This window comes from Colius striatus, chromosome 6 (assembly GCF_028858725.1).
Source record: "Colius striatus isolate bColStr4 chromosome 6, bColStr4.1.hap1, whole genome shotgun sequence".
Classification (NCBI taxonomy): Eukaryota; Metazoa; Chordata; class Aves; order Coliiformes; family Coliidae; genus Colius; species Colius striatus.
Genome location: NC_084764.1, coordinates 44,069,234 through 44,093,157, shown reverse-complemented (window position 1 = coordinate 44,093,157; position 23,924 = coordinate 44,069,234). Strand labels below are relative to the sequence as shown.

Here is a 23,924-nt window from a genome sequence, read left to right as displayed (position 1 = left end):
AAGTGGTTGGTAGGCTTTGAATTTTTTTGTTGTTTGTGCAGTTTCCATCACAATTTAAACTTGAGGCCCAATTTCTGAATATACTTTTTAAGATACTAATATTTGATATGCATTCACTGCACCTTTATAGTGACTATAGTTTGTTAAGCTTCCTGAATTTAGCAATCTGAAATACTGAAAAGTAAACTTTTCTAGTGACATGATGAGAGCCAAAAATGAAATTATTTGGTGTAATAATTCTTTAGAAGCAGTCGAAGTGGTTGTTAGACTACTAAAATGCCTTGACATTGACTGTAACTCTTATATAGCGTGTAATACAAATACCGTATTGATGGACAGACAGCAAAGCAAAAGAGACTTCAATGTGTGTATGTGAAGTGAGAAACTATTATAAATGGATATGGGAACACAAGAATACAGATATTGTTAGTAAGCCACATCTACATTAATCTCAGCTTACCAGTAGCTTTATAGAATTAAAATTTACAACAGAGCATAGGATTTTGGGCTTAAAGTGAGATGTGTGTTTTCCTTCAAATATGGGAACCTTACATATATATATATATATATATATATATATATATATATATATATGCATGTGTGTATATGAAGAAGCACAAAGGTAGTTTTTGTTGATTTTATTTGAAAGTGAAAGGATGATTCAGGCTGACCAGAGAGTAATTATAAACTAAAATCAAGAACTAAAGTAACTTAAGCCATCATTTATTTGAATTCTTCATCTGTGTATTTATATAAGTGTTTTGAGATAGTACTTTATCTGTTTTTAATAATCTTTAATTTGCTAACTGGTGGGTGTAGATAACATTTTGTTTTTCTGTATTTGTTTCTTTGGAGTTTCCTTATAGAAGTTACATTAAGAAACAAAGGTTGCATTGCTGCCTATATTTGTGAAGTACCAGGTGCTCTCTGATGGTGGTTCAGCAAATGCAAACCAGCATGAATTTGCTTACAGCCTGAGCTTGGGCCCTCTATCATCTTTGCCCATACTCTAAAACCTCAGACTGCAGATCTGATCCCTGACTGAAAGGAATAACATTTCAGCTTGATCCTAGACTAGACTAGTTAAAATTAAGTTTATAGGGAGCACATGGAAGCCAAGCCTTATGCTACTGGTATAACTATTGATGTACAACTACAGTGCAAACACATCAAGGATGCAGTACACTGAGCTGAGACATCTTTGGATTGGTTTGATGTGTTGCAAGTCAAGTGTGTTGCACAAAGCTGTGATGATACAATTCTTCAGAAGATAAAATTTGAGCCACGTGTGTAAGCAACTAACAGGAAATAGGAGCAGTGCTTTGCGTTGTGAAAAATAAATGCCAGCCAGAAAGGCAGAAGAGCTTCATCAAGTTGTAGATGAGTTTTCTAAAATGATCTATGACTGTAAAACTTGCTGTGGGCACCCTTCCATGGTGAAGAGGGTCAGATGACCTTTGCTGCTAGATGAGAACTTCCCAGTCACTGATGCAATTAACAAACTCCAGGTTTTCTGACAGAACCCCAATGGAACTCTATAGTTGGACATTAAGAATAGCCAGCAGTAACATTGCTATATGTAAATGCAAGATCACAATTGCTAAACAAATACTATGAACATAAATCAGTGAGTTCTGATTACAGTGTGCTCAAATACATACATTTGTTACCATCACTACCCTGTTAAAAAGTTCATCTTTTTGTTTATCAGTAATATAACATGGATCCTCAAAGCTTTAGGATGCAGCTCTTGCTATGTTACCAATTACAGCATAGCAAGTTATACTGAGATTACGGATTTTTCAGTGTATTTCAACTACTGAGACCATATTTAATAATAATAATAAGCATACTTGCTAGAAAAGCAGCTGCAAAAATCATTCTAGTAGACTAATTCAGGTATCATTCTGGCAAATAATTTTGTTGAGGAGAAACAATAGAAATCTGGATTGCAGTCTGTGTGGAAACCAACCAAAGCCTTCAGTGCCATAAACAGCATCTCCAGAGGCTCTTCTGTAAGTTATCTGTCCAAACAGTCCTGTGGTAGTGGAACTAGTGAACAACAGTGGCATAGTAGCAACACTCTTCAACTAAGAAAGAACCTCAGAATTGTTAACCATTTAGAATGGTACCCAGCAAGCACAGTGTTTCATTGCTGGTTTTAACTATTTATGGATTGATGCACCTTTTTATGTGTCCAGATGATTAAGAGTCTGTATCAAGCTTTGTATTGTTTGTACTTGAGACCCTGAGAGTTCTGATATTAAAAATCATAGGTGCTTCCTTCATAAACTTCCTGGTGATGAGGCACTACTTGCATGAACTAAAGTTACTGCAGACTGTCTGGATAGCTTTGTCAATCTATATATCTTTAACACCATAATAAGAAGAGTTTATTCTGATGATGTCCTGTTGGAAGGCGTGTTGAACTGGTGGTGTTAACACCACAGCATTCAAATCAGCTGACAAATATTGCTGTCTTGGTAGTGTCGTGTGTCTTGGACAACTTGCTTCTGTCCTAATTGCTAATGTAACACCATGAGCCCACCTCCTGCAGGTATGCTGTGGGATTGATGGTCACTGGGCCATATGCCATATATGATCTATCCCTGTCCCACCCCTAAAACAGCTCTGTGGCAGGGTTCAAGATTCCCAGAGTGCTCAGAGATTTTCAGGCTACTTTGAAGTTACTGCAAAGGGGGTAAAAAATGCATGCAAGGCTCTTAATTGCTCTCCACCCATTTTGACTCCTTGATCTTTATTTTCGGTTATCTCAAGAAATTAGATTCAACTTTTCAGCCTAATTACTTTGATTATGTATTTGTCTTCAACCTCTTAGTGAAATGATTTTCAGTACATACTGGGCCTTCATACAATTTCGAGAATGAAGTTGTAAATGTCCCTTTCATGTTTTTCTTATATTCCATATTTAATGTCAGTAAATTGTATTTCAGTTTCATTATAAGTATATTTTGGATATAGTCAATAATGCTTTCACAGCCTCTTCTGAGGCTGCCTTGGCAAGAAATGAGCTCTTCTGGGTACTATAGATCAGACCTATATGGAAAATAAGACCATGGAGGCTACTTACCTACACCAAAAGGAAAAGAAGGAGGGCATTTACTCTGCATTGATATAAGCATTCTCTCTCTTATCAGATTCAGATTAATTATTCTTATAAGTGTTCAGTGCCTTTTGCTCTGTGTCTCTGCATTTTACAGGGAGTCTTAATCACATGTTAATTGGTACAAGGTTCACCTATCCAGATTCTATAGTCCAGAGTTTTTATCAAGGTTCCTGTTGGTATGTGGCTTGCTTCTGCCATCCTGGGATGATATACACACTTGAATTCAGTAGTATTACTCATTAGAGGGAAGAAATTTGCAGGTTAGTGTTACTTATCTGTGTCAAGAAGCATCATATTGAGTGCTGCCTAGCACCATCAGATGGAGTCTCTCTTGCCTTGTGTTTAGGAGGTGATCTGTTTTTTGATAGTAGTAAGCCATCCAACTCTTAAAATCTTAACACATATACATCCAGGTGATTTTGTTGTCATCTTCAAATCCTCACTCTTTTCTAATGAGCTTATCTTAAAGTGGTATGAAAGCTTGCTCCGTTGCCATAGAGTTGACCTCACTCTAGGCTTGGCTTGGCTATGCTTTTGGTTTTGCAGAGCAGAAGGCTTTGTGTGCTGCAGTCTAATTCAGTTATTAGTTAGTGTGCATTGAAAGGTAAGGTCAGGCAGAGTTCTTTTAGTTGCCCAGTATTCTCTCTCACGTCTCAGATGGCTGGCCAAAAGTAAAAGTTGCCATGTGGGTTGTTTGATCAGCTTAATTTAAAAAGAAAAGTTGGCTGTAACTGTAGATGTGCTTGGTGTACTCACCTTTCTTTCACTGGCCGCAAGTTTAGTGTTGTGCTCTGATCTGTATTTGTCTGTGTAGGAGTCAGGGTGATGAAGGGTCCAACTTTGCTCAAAACACTGATGTTTAAGATGTGGAATGTAGTACATCTTGCTTGATGCAGGAGGGCTCAAGGGAAGAAGGGATCTATCTTGAACTGGCCTGAGTGGCAAGAAACGTCCTTCATTCCTCCCAGCTCTTTACTCTTGAATTAATTTTAAGCTTCTTCAAGGGCCCTGAGGAACGTAAAATCTATTTTTTCAGTTGTTAAAAGCAGAATTTAAGTCAGGATCGCACAGTTCCCAATTGCCTTAATGGAAATAAGTAAAGCTCTAGCTTTAAAAGACCGAACTGATCAGAAAACCTGAGGGTTGTGTTTTAGTTGTGAAGAAAGACCATCTCAATCTGATCCAGAGTAAGTAATTTGTACACATTTTTAGGGATTTATCAGTCCTTTTGGAATCAAATGTATCTTTGAGTATATAAACATTTGGGTAGGATGGAGTTGTTTGCCAGAACAGGGGGGAGAATAGGTATTTCCCATTCTAGTGACAGAAAGAAAGTGAATAAAAAGATATCTGTAGTTTGACTGTTTTGGTGTCAAAAAGTTGAATTTCACTGATGTAGCAGAATATCCATCAGTTATTCTCAGGAGCTGTGGTTTCTTAAGTAGTTTGCTTTGTTGCTGGAAGGAAGAAGCTGAGCTTGACTTTTCAATCTAAACTGAGCACTGTACCCTCATAAAGAGTTAAATGTCATCTTGAAATCTTTAGCAAATGAATACACAGCGTTCTTAGTCTGAATTGGGGTGTTTTTTTGAAGGAAGATTAAAATTGCTGAGCTATGTGTCTTAAAAGTGAGTTAAGTCAACTTATCCAGGTGCTTTTCTATCCCCAAGAGCTGGTTGTCTGCAAGCTCTGGAGGCCAGTTCTCTTGCGGTAGCACCGCAGTGCCACTTGCAGAGATCGCTGGGTACAGCTGTGTAGTGTAGCACTCAAGTAATAATAAACCAGAAACTGTTCTGGCAGCTTTCTGGTATGTGTTGTCTGAGTGACTGGAGCATGACTGAGAAGCAGGGATGATCATGACTGATGGTAGAAAAGAAGAAGAAATCTATTGGAGAGATTGGTCAGCAATTCAGGACTGGACTGGATTCATCACTGCTAAATGAGAAGTTGCCTTGGCAACACAAAATGCTTTCTTTCAATGTTTCTAATTAGAAATGTTACTTTTCTTAGCTAACCCCCTTTGGATAATTTCCTGTGTGACCTACTCTAGGTGGTCCTGCTCTGGCAGGAAGGCTGGACTAGATGATGTTTCAAGATCCCTTCCAACCATTAAGATTCTGTGATTCTCTGAGGTGTTACCTTAGGATGCTGTAGTGTGCATGTGTGTGCAGGCACATGTGAGCACCTGTTAATTTGAAACTGAAAATCTGTTTGGGAATAGAGGAAACAGGAAAGTGGCTTTTCTGGTTCCAAGTGTTGAGCAAAACATGGGACAGCGGAAGATAGTTCAAAAAAACAGCATTGGGCTCAAGTACAATGCAAAATAGAGAATCTTATGCAGTAAAAGTGTTATAATGCACTTTAATTAGCTTTTATTGATTAATGCATAGTAAATCATTGCTTTGTAATTTTTAGTGTTGTTTTTCTTTCTACTTAATCTAATCATATCTTGATTTCAATGCTTTTCTAACTTGAATTAATGGATAGATTTTACTTTGCCTTTATCTCAGGGAAAAAAAGAATATCAAACATTTAGTGTTTGGGATTAAAAAGTGAAATAGTCTGAAAGTGAAATACAACAAGTGTTACTTGTACAAGTTCCTGTGTGCCCTACTCTAGGTGGTCCTGCTCTGGCAGGAGAGTTGGACTGGATGAGCTTTCCGGGTCCCTTCCAGCCCTTGAGATTCTGTGATAACTTCTTTAATTGCAGATGTATGCTGTTGTTACCAAACAAGTTCTAGAGGTGTTTTTGGTAACTTAAAGATTTCTACTCCTCAGTGCATTGTCTCCTCTTATTTGTTTTTTCAGGCTGTAGGTGTTTTTGTTATAATACTAAATTTGCTAAATAGCTTAAATGTGTTTAGTAAATACCAAATGTAACTTTCAGTAACATGTTTGCTATATAAAGTACTGTGTGTATAATATATAACAATTGTTAATCCGTTCTGGGAACATAGTAACTTTATTCACATTTCCTTTTGCCTTAGAGACTCTAAAGGTAGATAAATTTATGTATGGTAACACTTCCACGTGCATGGAATGGATACACTCCCAGACCAGATGGAAACTGATGAATCAGCTATTCTAAAAACCCCTTTTTAGAACATTAAGTGGTTTCTGTTGTTTTGACCATATCCCTATGAAAATGCCATTAATACTCCTCATGCAGGAATGAAGCACTACCTTCGTATCTAATCTGCTTCACAGAACTCTAATTAAATCTGTTCAGGCTACCCAAGGAGCAACATTACAACTTGTTTTCCAACTTGAATCTCATTCACATTTGGTTTTTTCCCACTTCTTCCCACATGTGCACTTTCTGAAAAGGAGAATATGGTATTTCCTATAAGAGAAAAGTATATTTTCAGATGTATATATGCTTCAGTGTTAAGTAGTTTGCAAATCTGAAAGGTTTCTACAGCAAATTAAGGTCCTGCAAAATGAATTACGAAGTTTGTCATGAGACTGCCTACTCAGCTGTTTCTGTCACTTTAGTGTAGATCACTCCTAGATGTTTTATCATTCTTGTAGATAACATCATAAAAGTTTTCTTATTTTAGAGGTTAACTACTGCCTACTTTTTAAACCCGTGATTCCTATTTCAAAAAAGGAATGAGAGGCAGCGTCACAAGCTCTGACAGGCTTTTGTTAATGATGCGTTTTGTTCAGCTTGAGAGAACTGTCAAGTGTAGTCTGGGAAAAAACAAACTGGAAACTTCTGAGTGGGAACCGTTTTTCTGGTTTTGTGTTAAACTTTGTACAGAGGTGCAGTGACAATCTGATCAGGATTATTACTAAAAGCATCTTGCTCTGAGTAGGCAGTATACTGCTACAAATCTTCACGTGTTTTAGAAGCTGCTGAAGCTACTACAGTAGTAAGACTTGCTGCTTTAGCTTTCTGTAAAAGCCAGGCTTAGGACTCTAGCAACAAGACACACTACAAATAACCAGTGAAAGATTCACCTATTGTAAAAGGGCAAGGTGCTGTGATCCATTAGAAGCTCAAGTTAGCCAAAGAAATACCTTGAACACCTGGACTTCGGGGGACAATATGAGAGGACCTGTGGTACTACAGTATTTAAAAATACGATTTCAGGTAACTTTAAATAAATGGGATAGTGCATGTAATAAGGTGATCTGTTCCCATCTGTATGAGGGTTCTGCTACAGAAGTGAACTGAGAAGGTGGAAGAGAAGAATAGCTAGCTGTGTATTCAGAGAATCGTGGAGTAATTTGATTAAAAACTTATTTTGCTTAATTTCTGTAAAAAAAATCATTTTTTGAGGATTTTTCTCTTGAGGTTCAACTACAATTAAGTGCTTTCATTTCTTTTTAAACAGGTGTCAAACAAAAAATCAAACAGCACTCCCCCCCCAGCACAACTATCTAAAATCAAAGTACCAGCACCACAGACAGTACTGAAGAAAGAAAAGCGGCAGAGTTCTTCAAGGTTTAATGTTAGCAATAACAGAGAGCTCCAAAAACTGCCAGCTTTAAAAGGTATGTCTTTCTAAATTAGACTGACTCTTGTGGGGGATCTTGGGCATGAGCCAGAGAGGAATCTCAGCTACCACACTTCTGATATCTGGACAGCATACATTGTATACCAAGTATACACATGTACAGACTTGCACATACCTGCATGCTTAAAACACACTGTTTTGGGTTTTTTTTCCCTTTTCTTTCATTCCTTATATGAGGACTTCCAGTGTGTTGCCTTCTTAGCAGTCAGTGCAGGAAATACCTGTTTCTTCTATCTAGAAATGTGTGTGTGGAAGCATATTCACTCTTCTTGCATAGAAGCAGAATATTTGGGGTCTCTGCAAAACATTAGTCATCTGTCCTCAATGCACCATGCTGAAACCCCACTTGGTGCTGTAATATCTCTTGGCTCTGAAAAGATGTGGTCTATTACTATTTCTTGTTCTGTTTTTGTGAGCACGAACCAAGCAGAGTGGTGTCTCTGTAGTGAATATGAAGTTTTCCTTTGTGAGTTTTAAGGTTTTGTGATCCTTCAGAATTTTATTGATTAATTGATGTGTTCTGAGAGTGTTCTAATATTTTTGATACAACATACACTTGATGTGAAGAAATGGTAGAAGTACTGTTGTGCATATGCGTTGTATTTCCTTTTCAGTCTGCAGTCACTTCCCTCACTCTTAAATGAAAGAAAAGATTTCAGCCTTATTTCTGGATGTTTGACACTGTATGTGTGTCCCCAGGCTGTTGAGGGTCAAGCATTGTTATGAAATGCTGCTGCACTTGCTGATCTAATGGTGGGTAGTGATTAGCACTGTTAATAATAAAGTAATGGCCAGTGTTGTGGGTCATAGCAGGTGTCTGTATAATTGCTTTGCTCACTGCATGTGCTCACTCATGACTTAATTCCCACATAGTAGGGTGCTGGGAATGCTGTTGGCCAGTCAGTGTTCTCCAAATGTGTACATAAATATGTGGCTTGATGTACATTCAGTGGGTCAACTGAAGCTGGGAAACTTTCGAAATTTTTCAACAGTCTTAAGCATTGTGTTTCATGTCTGTGTCTGGACTGGAGTTAGTGGACTGGCAGGATGTAATTTAAAGGACTGAGATAATGAAGGTGGATTTGACTTGTCTGAAACACTGGGAAGAGTGTGGTGTTCCTGCAGGTTAGCTGTGTTTAACCACCTTCCAAATTCCAGTTACTTGTAACAGTGACTGTATATCTAAGGCTGGAAATGTGTATTTTCTATATGAGTGTTGACTACTGTGTGCTATGATATGCTTTGCATGAGATGGTATTTTAAGCACAGCATATAGAATAGGACTGTCTTTGCATACTTGAAGGACTGTATTAGCTGTGTCAAAAGCTTGTAACTGGTGAGCTGTAAATAGCCTGCAGTATTGCTGAGAACCACCTTTCTTCTGTGTCATAGGGCTGGAGTTGAGGTCAGCAGATCACTTGAAATAGTGGAAAGGGAAAGACGGAGCTGCCAAAGTGGCTTTTCATCGAGGTTTCTTATTTAGGAAATACTTTTGGGTCTTCAGGCATGCTGTGAACTTTCTCTTGGGCATTGCACAAAAGTGCTGATGATAGGCTCCTGGAAGTAACAGCCTATTTGCCCTGATGACTTGTATTAATGTGGTATGACTTATATTAATTGGAGCAGTCTATGATTACCATTGTTTACCCTCAGTTTATGCAGGAAATGGAGGAGCAGGATAGCACAGATAATGCAAAAAGAAAGGAAAATAAATTGAGTTAAGAGCCTCTAAAAATAGATATGAACATAGAAAAGTCTCTGATGCAATTGGTTTGTGAAGCATCAAGCTCCATGTATTAGCAAAGCTGCAAGCCAGTGAAGCTCCATGCAGCACAGTGTAATGCAACTGATTTAGTTTGGATAGAACAGGTACCTTGTCTGCACACAGATCACCCAGAAGTATCATCTTCAGAACTGTGGCAAACATCTTGAAAATGTCTTACCTATTTTCACCAAAATAAAAAGAAACTTGTGGTATGTCAATTTGTGCTGATCTGCTTCTCCTTGTTAGCTAACACTTTGTAGTACAGGTGTTACTGGTACAGAAAACTGATTTTTGGTTTGTGTTTGGCAAGAAATTACTTCTTGGCCTTAAAGATGTGTTCTGTTTGATTAGAAAACTTGCAGATTAATGCTTTGGTTATATGAAATATATATTCAGAGGGTGTTTCAGCCTTGAGAAACTCACAAGTTTCTTCATTTTTGTTCTCTTAAGAAAACAGTTTGTAACTTGGGATATATGGAAGTAATTTAGACATGTAAGAATGTGTTCTCTGAGAGAAGCAGCTTAAGTGTTCAATATGGATGTTTAATAAATAGATTTTAGAAGTAGCATAGCCAAGCTTGTATGGACCTGACACACAGAAGCAGTTTGTTGCAACTGCCTGGTTCAGTTTTCTGCAAGAAACTTGAATGCATTGTTTCTTTATGGATATATTTTTTTCATGGTTAAATAGCAAATAATTCCACGGTGTCTGTGGTTTAGTTTGTGCTGGCATTTCTTTCTGGTGATGTTGATGGGTCATCTTCACTTCAGTTCTTGACACTAAGTTACTTCTATGAACTTCTAACACCCAAATACATTATATAGTGGAAAAAGCTCTAGAGCTTGAATATGTATTGCATATGTGGTAGTCATCTAGCAGTGCTCATTTGATTTTGAGAGAAGAATGTAAGTATGTCATGAGCTGCGTGCTTGTTGCTTATGTATTTGACAACTGCGATAATACATTTCACAAGTTCTCATGGAGTCAGTATCTAAAGACCATCATGTGGATAAAACCTCTGAAATTTTAAACAAAAACTACCTGGCTTTAATGCTGGGGGAAAGGCAGAATATCTTTTCCTCTTTTGTTTTTTTTGAAGTAATTGCATTACACAAACATTTGTAAATTCTATGAGCTTGGCTTACAGAATCACACAATGTTCAGGGTTGGAAGGGACCTTGAAAGCTCATCCAGTCCAACTCCCCTGCCAGAGCAGGAACACCTAGAGTAGGTCACCCAGGAACATGTCTAGGTGAGTTTGAATGTCTCCTAGAGGAGACTCCACAGCCCATCTGGGCAGCCCCTGCCAGTGCTCCCTCACCCTTGGGTAGAATTAAACTCAAGGCTTGATTTTTGAAGCAAAAGCACAAAACAAACTTTGGCCACTTCAAAAAGTTTGAGGTTGACTGAGCATTAACAAGAGGAGGTTCTGAGACTCTCTGCTCTGGTAGTTTACTATCTAAGCTATTCAGAGATCAGACTTATTTTTTTTTCCCTGTATTTTCTCTAGAATGTCCTTTTTTTACCATTTGATTTTCCTCTGATTTTGCTGGGAATATTGTTGTGCCTTACCACATGAGAGTAGTGAGTGTTGGCATCTGCAGGAGGTTGCTGTTCTAATGGACTCACTGAGTAATTGTCCAAGGTCAAAAAAGAACAAAAACAGAACAGCCAGCAGTGTGGCATTTTGTAAGTGGTTAACTAGCAACCTAAATGTTAATGTGCCTCATTTCTATTCAAGACTAGTAATACAGAAAAGTAAAATTCAAGTTTAATGATTCAAAAATGAACATGTTGTTTAAAAAAAAGGAGAATTTATATGCATAAACACTTACAGTTTTAGTAATATTCCATTAGAGGTTGACAGGGCTCTTCTCACCATGGTATAGTATAGTCTTGCTAATTATGTATTTCTAAGATGCTTCCTTGCCAATTATGTGCTTTTAGTTCATACGCTACCAGGGACCTGCTTTGAGCAGGGGGGTTGGTCTGGATGATCTCTAAAGGTCCCTTCCAACCCCCACCATTCTGTGATTCTATGATTTGTACACGTTGTTTTGCAAGGATATGCTGATCTTGGTAAACTCTGTAAATGTGCATCATTTAGAGAGAACTATTGTAGAAAGTGGTGAGATTAAGGATGTGGTCTGAATCGCTATAATATGCAAGAGAATATTGCAATGAGAATTCTTAGATGGATAATTAAGATGCCCTGACTGGAGTAAAAGGCTTTCTACACTGTCAAATACGATTGTGTCAAATCTGATGTTAACCTGCAAGTAAATGTTCACTTAAAAGATAATGTCCTCTGGTCCTAGAAGAAAAGACAATTTTAAATCATTGTAAACCTCCAAAAGTGAAGGCTCCTCAATATTCCAAGTGTTGCAAAATGTCCCAGTGAACATGTGTTAGTCATGCACATGCAAATTTGGGCGTGATTCAAAAACATTTTTTGGAGCTTCTCTGTATGGTTTTTTTTCCCAAGCTGCACAGAATCCTTTTGTAGCCTTAAAGAGAACTCCTGTGATGTCAGTGGCATGATTTCATTTGCGAGGTTGTGCTTTATGCATTCTTTTTAGGTAGAAGTGAACACTGGTTTAAGTAATCTTAACAGTGGTGATTGTAACTCAGTTCCCAATTTACAGAATTACTGTTTACTTGTAAGAGTTGGGTTTTCTTGATCTTGAAAGTGTGGATCCAATATTCTTATAAAGGTACACATCAAGGTAGGAAGAAATGAGCTGTGTTGACAGATGGAGACGTGCATGCTAACTTTTAGTGCTCAGAAGTATAGAGTATGGAATACTGTGCTGTTTTCTTAATGTGGAATAGCCACTTGTGATAGGATTAAACAGATTTGTTATGTCACTGCATGATTCCTATGTTAAAAGTACTATCAGTCTCTTTTTTTCTTCAAAAGCAAAAAAAAAAACCCTTTACCAGGTCACAAAGGTGCCATTTTCTGAGCACATTTCATGCACAGTGCCTGGTTTCTTTTTTTATTTCAAGCAGAGACTTTAGAGCTATGCCAAACTCTGAGTCTGTTCTGTGCAAAAGGAGAATGTCAGGGTGGTGTCTCAACTTGTCTGCCTGTGATACAGGATTCTGATAGGGAAGCAAGTGTTATTAAAGCTTTCCTAATGTTTTTAAAGTCGTAAATGGTTGTCTAGAAGATAACTCTGATTTCATTGTCTATGCAATATTAAAGTCTGGTGAATGGAGATTTTGGAAGAGGTGATTCCAGTTGAAGATTCTGATACTTTAAAAGAAAACAAATGGATTCAATTTTCATTGATGAAACTGTTGTATCCATGAGGAAAGGGAGGGAAGAGTAAAAATTTCATGAGGTCGCACGTGTAAGGTTGTTGTGTATTTCCCCTAAATGTACAGGTACAGATAAGTGGACAAAACCTGATATCAAGGTAAATCAAAGAGCAAATCAGGTATTGTTCTCTGTTCTGCAGAGAAATTCAACTGTATATATTGGCAATTTTCACAGACTTCTGTCATGATGATTTTAAACTTCAGTGGAGTGTGTTACCAGTTCATTTAAGACTAGCATTTGTTTTTGTGATACGAAAGAGGCTGACTGTATATATGCAATATAATTAAGTTTATGGGAATCATTGTGATAATGGACCTCTTTGGGGTTTTGAAGAGCACTTTTCTTAAAAGCTGTTGAGGCTGGATGTCTCAATGTTTTATGGCACTTTCACTGCAGAAACCTCCTGCCAGTTGTAAATTGGGTATAGAGCAAAGGTGCAGTACTTCACCCTTTTCAGTTTAATCATGCTTCTTGTGTATATGCATGGCAACTAAGGCATTTTGTCCAGCTGCGAGGTGGTAGCATCACTGTTTAGCTAAAAGAATTTTCTCCAAAGAAAGATAGTAGATTCAACAAGATCATGCTTCTGTGAAAGATAATTTGCCCTAATACTTTGACTCACAGGCATAGAGTGGTAGGGTTGGAGGGGAACTTTAGAGATCATTCAGTCCAACCCCCCCTGCCATAGCAGCTCCACCTAGATCAGGTCACACAGGAACGTGTCCAGGTGGGTTTTGAAGCCCTCCAGAGCAGGAGCCTCCACACCCTCCCTGGGCAGCCTGGGCCAGGGCTCCCTCACTGAAACACTGATTTTTTCCTTATATTTAAACGGAACTTTGTGTGTTCCAGCTTCTTTCCATCACCTCTTGTCCTGTCACCACGTACAACAGAGAAAAGTGCTGCCCCAACCTCCTGACACCCACCATTTAGATATTTGAAACTATTAATGAGCTCCCCCCTCAGTCTCCTCTTCTCCAGACTAAACAGCCCCAGGTCCCACAGCCTTTCCTCATAAGGAAGATGCTCCAGTCCCCTGAGCATCTTGGTGGCCCTGCATTGGCCTCTCTCCAGCAGTTCCCTGTCCCTCTGGAGCTGAGGAGCCCAGAACTGGACACAGGACTCCAGATTGAGGCCTCACCAGGGCAAAGTAGAGGGAAAGGAGAACTTCCCTTGACCTGCTGGCCACAATTTTTTGATGCAATATATAATGCATATAAATACATAACGCATTTAAAAGGCAAAACAAATTAATTCTCATGCAAAATATTGATGAATACACTTTTGTGACACAGATGATGCTCTTCCCGTTTACAGAACTGCATTGGACTATTGCTATCCTTTTGCTCCTGGCTGCACTCATGCTTGTATAGAATTTTTGGTAGCCCAATATTGTATTGAATTTATTGAAACAAAAAGTCCATAATGAACACTGCAGAATCTTACTCTTTCCTGCATCAGTATAGTTAGATGTCAGTGGGTGTATATATTGTATCATGTGGAAGAACTCTGGAGACTTTTTGCCATGTTAATTTAGTATCTTTGTCTTTGAACTCTGCTCTTACAAACATTACCATAGTGTTGCATAAACAGACTTTCCTGTATTTAATTTTCTTTCAAATGTTTAGAAAAACTATTAAAATACAAATGGCTAAGCAGATACATTTCTTAAAGCAACAACTGGCAATTGTTCGGTGTTCACATGGGAAGACACGGCCTATTAAATGAGTAACTAATTTAATATTTAATGGTAATTCACAGAATCTAAAGGGTTGGAAGGGACCTGGAAAACTCACCCAGTGCAACCCCACTGCCAGAGCAGCACCACCTAGAGTAGGGCACACAGGAATTTATCCAAGTGGGTTTGAATGTCTCCAGAGAAGGAGACTCCACAGCCCATCTGGGCAGCCCCTGCCAGTGCTCCCTCACCTGAACACTGGTGAAGTTTTCCCTTCTGTCTCTTTGGAAGCTCTTGTGTTCCAGCTTGTCCCCATTGCCCCTTGTCGTGTCATTGCCCATCACTGAGCACAGCCTGGCTCCATCCTCCTCACACCCACCCTTTATTAAAAAATGTATTAGTTATCCAGTCTGAATTACTATGTAACACTTTAAAGATTAAGAAACATCATAGTTAGTGAATAACTACCATAAAAGGGTTCTAGAGAAAAATGCTTTGCTTGAGTGTGTGAGTTTTTTTCTTTAGCTAGCTTTACATGAAATCATAGGCTTGGATTAATGAGCCGTTTTTCATTTCAACTGCCCTATCAAACACCTACTCATTAGTCAGCAGCTGAAAGTGTTAGAAGAATGCTCTACATCTGTCACTGGCGGCATTTCCTACCAAACTTGTTTCCACTAAAGCTTGGATAGAATCCATAAAAATAAGATTTAAAATGCTGTATTTTCTTTTTTTTCTGGATTCTAATGTCTTTGAATTCAGAGCTTAGTGCTCTCTTAAAATGTCTCATATTATGCCCTTATTTACAACAGAAACATTTCATTCTGTTGCTCAGGTCTTCGTTATAATCAGACAAACGTTTTTGCTGCTGCACCAAACTCCCTTCATAAGACCTCTACTGATCAAACAGTAAATGCAATATTTATACATGTAAATGCAAGTCAGTGTTGGCTGGATAACTAACACACTCTCAAGTTTTTACTCCTAGATGTATTTTTTTAATATATATATACCCTTCATTTCTTGAAAATGACATGTGTGACCTATGTAATAAGGGCACAGACAGGAGTGAGTTTGGTGGTATGCATGTTTATATAGCTTTTATATTGGGCTTGGTTAAAATAGCATGCTGATACTTGAAATGACCTTCTGCTTCCTTTCTGGAAAATGTGATTTTTGTACCAAATCTTATTCTTCAAATACTTTTTTTTTAAGGTACCTAATGATTTGTTGTTGTGCTGTCTGAATTCAGCAGATATCTACTGTTTTTTCCCCCTACTCCCCACTTCAAAAACCTCTTGAGTATACAATATTGGCTGAAGGGCAACTTGGCAGTATTGAGACTGTGTGCTGCAGTGACCATGCAAATATGAGGAAATCCAGATAGAAACAAATCCAGTCAGAGGCAGATGTTTGACAGTTCCACCTTTAATCACTTTTTCCTGTAATAGGAGTAAATCTTGTTAGTTTCTCAATGTGGGAGGTAGAATACTATCTTTTGTCATACTTCAGTCTTAGGAATTCTTTTAAGTGAAATGATAGTCTCTATCCATTTCACTTATCCAGGTAAGGATTTTTACTTACTGTGTGTTTCTTTTGATAGCTAGCTATTAACGTGGTGTTTACTGCCTCTGCTTCCTTGAAGAATTTCCTCTTGGCTGTCCTTTGGAATTGAGTCAGAAGCTTCTAGGAGAAACCCAATGTCCTCCTTATTGCTGTGGTTTCTCCTCCAGAATGTGTAGTATCTAGTGCCTTTTCTTCCCTAAAAAGTATTGTCCTGAAGTAACTTATTGTTCAGGGTTGTGAAAAGACCCTTGTTTTCCATAGCCTGACATACTTTTGTGAGAAGGGTTTTGCTTAGGCTATAATTGGAGGGGAGAAAAGTAGATTACATTGGACCTACCAGTAAGTGGGTTACATTTATTCCCATCCCTTTTTTGGATGGTTGTCTGGTGAACTAGATAATGGAATGAACGTGGCTCAAAGTCTCTTTTCCTTCTCATTTTAACTCTGCTCAGTTTCCTAATCTGGTTCAACCATGTGGCTGCACAAGCCTCTGTACAGCGATTTCAGATGATTGAGGGCACGTGCCTCAGAAGAGGTGGGAATGCAGCAGTACTTCACACAGACTTTAGCTCAGCTTAGCCTGCTGTGGAACAGTCTAAGTTAAGAGAAGGCAAACCTTACAATAAAATAAGAGGCTTTCTGATGTCTTAGTTGACTAAACCACTTCAACTGTGGGTCTGATGACCACTAAAGTAGATAAAAGCAAAAGAAAGCAGCGGAACACAGGAAGGGACTGAGGCAGTCTGCAACTAGGATCACTTAGGTCACCGAGGAACAGCAACTTCAGCGGTTGTGGCTACCTTAAAGGTAACCTTACCTTTAGTTACCTTAGAATTCAGACTAAGTAGCCCCTCTTCCACCAGTTAAGAACTGAAAACTCCTCATATAGTCTTGAGAGGTAAACAACTTTGTTCAAGGTGTCTTCACGTAAATAGAAGTTCATCCAATTTTAATTATGTTGTTGGTTCTGTCACTGTCAGTCAGAGCAGTAGCTACTTCAGAATGGAAATTAAGGTAACCTTTGGGCAGGTGAATTTGTCATTGGGAGGTGAGATTGGTTGTTTTATAAATCACAACCCAAAGGGAATATTTGTTTTGAAAGAAATAGTATATAGCCTCCTAATGTAAAAAGAATTCACCATCTATACTAAATGTAGCACATTTAATTATATCCTGAGAATTTTATTGGATTTTACTTGATTCTTATCATCAGGAAGTTAGAAGCAATGAGCAAGGTTCAGAGGAAACCTGTAATAGCTACAAGGTTTTTTATGCTGTCATATGCTGCTTCATTTAATTCTAAAAATGGGTAGCCAAAGTTAATAGGGGAGGGATGGGGGGAGTTAAGATTCAGCTTTATTTTTTTATTTCCCTGCTCTGTTTTGATTGTTCATTAATAAGTCAAGCCTTTGCTCCCCAAGTTGAGTCTGTTTTGCCCATGACACTAATTGTTGAGTGATCTCCCTGTCCTTAACTCAGAAACCTCTTAGTTATATTTCTCTCTCGCCTGTCTGGTTTGGGACGGGGAGTGATAGAATGACTTGGTGGGCATCTGGCACCCAGCCAGAGCTAAAACTACCACACAACAGAAGTGTCTTCACAAGTTTGCTCAAGTAACCTCTTGCTCCTCCCACTGATAGTCATTAGCTCGTTTCCACTTGCCCTAACACTCTTCCCCTTCCCATTAACTAACTGAGCAAAAGGTCTTATAAAGATTGAAGTTCAACTCCACTGGTGTCATTTCAGAAGCATAGCAGGAATATGCTGAATTTGGAATGTTTGAACCACTTTCTTGGTACTTTACTACGTACTGGCCTCAGAGTAAGACTTAAATACTGCCTCAGTCCTGCAAAGAGGAAGAAATGTGAACAGGATATGTGTATCTTCCAAGAGAAAACTTGCTTGAATGTGACTGAAGTGTTCTGACAATACTGCTGCTGGCACTTCAGATGTCACCATTACTCGATTTAATGAAGACCAATGTAGGGGGATTGACCATTACCTAAAACTTCCTATTCTAGCTATGCTTATGTATAAAATAGGAAATGGCTCTGTAACTAAAGTAACACTCCCTTTTTGCTCCATTATTTTCCAGTATAGGAGTTGTGTGCTGTTGTACCAGCAGTCTTCATATCCATTGTAATCTTTGCAGGGAGTTTGAGAGACAGAAGCAGCAGTTGACCATTAAAGCAAAGACACGAGTAGAGAGGAAGAGAGAGAGAGCAGCTGCCTTTTAAAGATGTGGTTACTACATAAACTGGAATTTTAAACCTGATTTTTTTTGCTGCTGCTATTTCATACTGCAGCTTATCCCTATAGAACAGTCTAATTGTACTTCAGTTGGAACACAACTTGGTTACAAAATTTTGCATATGAAAATATTGTTTTAATATATCTGAGGGGGGTTTTTTCCTCTTTCATCCATCAAGATCATGTAGAAAGCTTAAAGTTCAGTCTTGGGTTCATTTTGAAATGTAGTTCTGTCAAAGTATATGTGTGTGATTAGCTTTTTCTTTTCTAAGACAAAACCATCACATGTGTGGTTATACCTAAGGCATGTATGGATACAAAACCTGACCTTTTCAAGGACACACCTCCCCTGGTTTTGCCTAGACCAGAAGGACAAATGATTTGAATTTCCATAGTCTTAAGAAGACTATTTTAAAAGGTATCAAAAGTTCAAGCAGTCCACTTTGATGTTCTCAAAAGTAAGACCAACTACATTTATAGCATTCATTATGTTTGGTCATTTTCAAAATTTTTAGAGAAAATGCGCAGTTTTTCACTGTGCTTATTGTGAGAGGATGTAGTTTAATATCTAGCCTCATCTTAATCATAGAGTCATAGAATGGTGGGGGTTGGAAGGGACCTTTAGAGATCATCTAGTCCAACCCTCCTGCAGAAGCAGGTTCACCTAGATCAGGTCACACAGGAACATGTCCAGGCGGGTCTTGAAAACCTCCAAGGAAGGAGCCTCCACAACCCCTCTGGAGGGGTTCTTCCCCTTCCTTGATATAGGAGGAATTTACTGTCTGTAGTGAATGTAGAAAAACAAATTCCCTCCATCTCTAGAATTACTTTTTTAAAATACTTGGATATTCTCAGTTTAGTCCTTTCCATTAAAAAAACCCACCAAACCTCAAAAAACCCAGCCCACAAAGAACCCAACCCTAATGAAACAGACAATTAACTAATTGAAAAGTCCCTTCCACTTTCTGGATGTAATCCTTGTTTTGAGCAGATAGGTTAGGACAGTGTCATAATCTGAGTATTTAAAGGCAACATACTGGTGCAAATAGTGTTCGAGGAGAAGCACATTGCCCATTTCTCTGAACATCACTTCCAGGGGTGCGGTACCTAGGAGACACAATGGTCCTTCAAATAGCTCCTGGTAAAAATAACTGTGTGATTCTCTTCATAGGAAGTAAATGTTGCTTATAGTTCCAAAATACATTAATTTAACTAAAGTTTAGAAATGTTTATGCTATGCCTTTTATTTTGCATTTCTGGGGTTAAACAGAAAAACTGTTTCCATGTGCCAACACATTGGTTCTTAGTGCTGCAATGACTTAGTTTTTAATAATAGAAGGTACTTACAATTATGGAACTTTCTGGAAAGGAAAACCTGAGTTTGGCAAAAACAATATAAACTTTAAGCTAGATCCATTTCTAGATTGAAAACACCACTCAGATAAACATGAGTCTTTCTTACATCATGCCTGTATGCTTTTATTTGTAACATACATACTGTCAGCCAATCATAAAACACATCGTGGGAATGCTTATGAGGGTTTTGGATTTATAACTCACTCATCATCATTCAAGTATGTGTATCTTACTGTGAACAACCCTTTAATATGGCTCTTGACAGCTGAAGTTGTCGATGTTGCCCATAACGTTGTGTTTTTCCACGATTAATTTTGAACTCCCGTTTGTTAATTCTTGGCAGCCTCACTGCAGGGAAGAGCGAGCTTTTAGCTTTTTCAGGAAAGAAAAACCACGCATGTGCCCTTTCTAGCAGGTGCGTATTATCTGTGGTGGGAAATAACAGAGCAGCGGTGAGATCATCCTGCTTCCAAGCGAAGGGGAAGAGCTCCGAGGCTGCGGCTTGCCCGGCGCGGCGGGAAGGGCGCGGTGACAGCCCCGCACCAGCCTCCGCTCATTTGCGGCCTCCTCAGTGTCATTTTGAGTTGCTGCCGTTAGCCAATGGGGCTCCTCCCGCCCGCTGACATCACGAACTAGCCAGTTCCCTCCAGCTGCAGAGCGCTTCAGTTTCTGTCTTTTTTTAAACTAAAATGGAGGCTGGTTTCTTGCCTTAAGGAATACACTGCCTTGCCTGCTGGAGCCTAGATGTTGACATGTAACAGAGCTGGCAGCAGGATGGTGGTTGACGCAGCCAATTCCAATGGGCCGTTCCAGCCCGTGGCCCTTTTGCATATAAGAGGTGAGTTATTGTGCGTGTGAGGGAATCGCGACCCTCTGGCGAGCTAATAAATGGCTATTGTGGTGCTCGGGTACGGGCAGCAGGAAGTCCTTTGTAGCCCAGTCCCTTCGGTGTGTCACCGCCGCAGTAAAAGCGGGGGGAGATCGAAACCCTTTTGCTATTAAATGCATTTTGGGAAGGTTTAAGAATTCGTAGAGGCATTGCATGCATAGTTAAAAGCAGGTTTTACTGCTTTCTGCCGTAACTCTCCCATCCCCCTTTCAAGCTGCGCTGATGTCAAAGGATGTGAAGTCACTACCCTAGAAAGGTACTGAGCGGGAGGGGGGAGGGAACAGCCAAGTTATCGCCGTACAGCTTCTGTAGAATAAGAGCAAACGTTTGGTGTGCTTCAAAGCGTTTTTTGTGTGAAGCGTTCAGATAGAGGTCCTTTAAATCCGACTGCAGCTTGTAAAAGAATTGTAAGTGTTGTTGGAGAGAAAAGAGAGGAAGAGAAGTGACATTTATTATGAAAATACCCTTTATGTATTCAGAAAGCATTTCCTAGAAGAGATGCTGTTTGTCTTTAACAAGCAAGCTCTTATGTGCCTGTCTCTTTGTGCAGTTCTGAATGTTACATTTCTACTCAGAATATGTTCTTTTGGGTTTATAGAGCTAGTACGTTCCAAATCTATATTTTATATAATTCCCTGGGAAAATATTTGTTGGTGTGGCACTTGCACTGTGTGTATCTCTTGTCCTGTGTTTTTGCAGTTAGTAAGATTTTGCATTGCTGTGGAGGTGGTTTTGTATTTTTTTAGATGACTGGGGTTTGTTTTAATGTCTTCCTTAAGGTGGTTTGGGTTTACAGCTTTTTCTGAAAGCAGACTCGTATTAGCTGGGATCAGCACACCTTAAACAATGGCATTTAGATGCAAGAAACACAGCTGACACTGTTCTTACTTACCTTTGCTTCTCAGCTTTCACTGGCTTAGGCTAGATGTTAGTAGTGAAAAGACTTTTTTCATTAATATTCCATACACTGAGAAAATCATGCTTTGAATGTTTAAAAACCCTCAACAATTCCGAAGCATGCTCCTTTAAGCAGTAGCGCCAGGCTTCCTGTATTATTAAATCATGATTTCTCCCTGCCATTTGAAAGATCTGTGTCCTTTTCTGAAGTGGAACTGGATGTATTCTAGAAGACTCTGAATTTTGATGGGGGAGCAGTGAGATAAAATTCCCTCAAGTTAAAGTAGAGACTGTGCTTCCTCTCAAGGGAATATAAATGCAGCTGCCTGACCTGTAGACAAACCTTTGCTTTTCACTAGGTGCAAATCACATTAATTTTCTGATAGGTGCTACCTTTTGGAAGGGGAGAAGCAAGGTCTTTTAAAAGTACAAGTCAAGTAAACAAACCAAGGTTGGAGTAGGAATGACAAAAGGTTATAATGTTGAACTTCAATTATCCTTTGACCTAGTACGGTGACAAGATTCTTGTTAGTGAATTTATTGTCCCTGTTGTTGCTCCAATCAAATATGTAATTGTGGAAATAATGGGTTTTAAGAAACTGTTCTGAAACTTACTTTCTTAAGACCTAGATTTCCAGTGCACTGGATAGTACAGTAGTGAAAGGAACTGCTGGTGAGAGGCCAGTGCAGGGCCATCAAGGTGATCAGGGCACTGGAGCCATCTTCCTTATGAGGAAAGGCTGTGGGACCTGGGGCTGTTTAGTCTGGAGGAGACTGAGGGGGGATCTCAGTCATAGTTACAAATATCTAAATGATGGATGTCAGGAGGTTGCGACAGCACTTTTTTCTGTTGTATCTGATGACAGGACAAGGAGTAAAGGAAAGAAGCTGAAACACAAAGTTCCATTTAAACATAAGGAAAAACTCTTTCAGTGTTTCAGTGAGGGAGCCCTGGCCCAGGCTGCCCAGGGAGGGTGTGGAGGCTCCTGCTCTGGAGGTCTTCAAAAGCTACCTTGAGAAGTTCCTGTGTGACCTGATCTAGGAGTCTTGTGATTAAGAAATAAAGGTGTGAGAATTTTGACTGCTGTTGCTGTCACTAGCACTATCACCAGCAAGGTGGAGCAGTAGATTTGTTGGATAGGAAATGTGAGGGCCCGAAATACCCATTTCTCCAGCAGTTCTTTTGGATGCTGGTGCTCAAAGTCATTTTGACATGTGCTGCAGCCATGTAATCTTGAGGCAGACTGCCATGGAAAGACATTCGAGAAGTCTTCAGGGTTCTCCTTTCACTCAGGAGCTGTCGTTAAGCTCAAGCTCTTGGCCTTGGTTGTTGCCTCAGCTGCATTGCAGCTATGTGTCCATCCATGTACCTTGCTGATCTGGATCCTCATGTGTTGACTGTCTGGCGTGGTGTGCCTCTGCTGTAGACTTGTTCAGCAACCACTGGACTGTTGGCTGACCCTGATCACTGTTAGTACACCTACTCTCGTTCTCCATTCAGGTACTGTGAAACTATGCCCTTTGTCACAACCGTAGACTGCTGGCAGTTGTTCAAGACCAATGTGTAGAAATCAGGTGTGCAGAAGATGACTTTGGACCTGTTGTTGGAAAATACCAAGTACCAAAAGAGCCTGACCCACAGTGAACACAAGTGGCATGGAGCCATTGCTGTATGTGATTTGCTTGTGCTGAGAGCATTGGCTTAGTGTTTGGCCTGCTGAGTAGTGAGCCCTTGGTCATTCCACCTGCAACAGGTTTTCCAGACTGCTGTTGCCTTGATCTTTCTAGAGTACAAAGATAGTATACAGTGGTCAGCTGAGCTGCTTGTCACTGGTTATCATGGTGGACTGAAAACTCACCATGTATTTGAATGATCCAAAGCTTCTGAGAAAATAACCATTTCAGTTTGAGCGGCCATTGTGGCTGTGTAATAACTACTTTCATTTGCAATCCTGGATAGAAACATGAGCCCTGTAGCTGTCTGTTTAAAAACAAATGACACAGCCACAGCAACTGGCTGTGGGATATCTGCATGGAGAGCTTCTGCAGGATCTTTGTGCTTAGATGAGTCACTAGCTACAAAGATGGCATTAGGACAGCACAGAAAAGGGAGTTATTAGGTATTATGAATTTAACATTTTTACAATAAGGGAAGCAGAGCTGGATGGTTTCTTTTCAGGATGAGTCTGTCTACTTATGGAGCCCTTCTGGCAGCTAAACCCCTTGGGTGATGAAAGTGCACTCAAGACCCTAACAGGGGTATCCATAAATGAGGTGAGGCCTGGGGGAAGGAATCGGGACCTTTCTGATTTCCATCTCAGCACTTCAAGCAAAGAAAGCATCTGTTAAAAGCAACATGGATTGGGACAAACAGTAAACATGTGTCACTAGATTTCAGAGTTACCAGTTCATATTTACTGTTGCGAGTTGTCGTGCCAAAAAGTATAGCTGTAGTGCAGAGTGCAGTTACAGGTAGAAAATAATAGTATTTCATTCTGTAGGCAGATTGTGAATGTTTATTCATTGGCAGAGCAGATGTTTTTTAATAGT

The 23,924-nt window shown here is 39.4% G+C and overlaps 1 protein-coding gene across 3 annotated transcripts in view; it reads left to right on the top strand.

Moving 5' to 3' along the window:
* Window positions 1–23,924, top strand: part of PPP2R5C (protein phosphatase 2 regulatory subunit B'gamma) — a 75,178-nt gene that overhangs the window by 9,558 nt on the left and 41,696 nt on the right. The window contains exon 3 of one of the 3 annotated variants that reach the window (XM_061997861.1): window positions 7,468–7,627. The exons of 1 other annotated variant lie outside the window; for it this stretch is intronic. In XM_061997861.1, coding sequence (XP_061853845.1) covers window positions 7,468–7,627 — 160 coding nt within the window. Of the gene's footprint in view, window positions 1–7,467; window positions 7,628–20,255; window positions 20,427–23,924 lie in introns of those variants that run through there. One more of the 3 variants, XM_061997862.1, reaches the window with a different exon arrangement.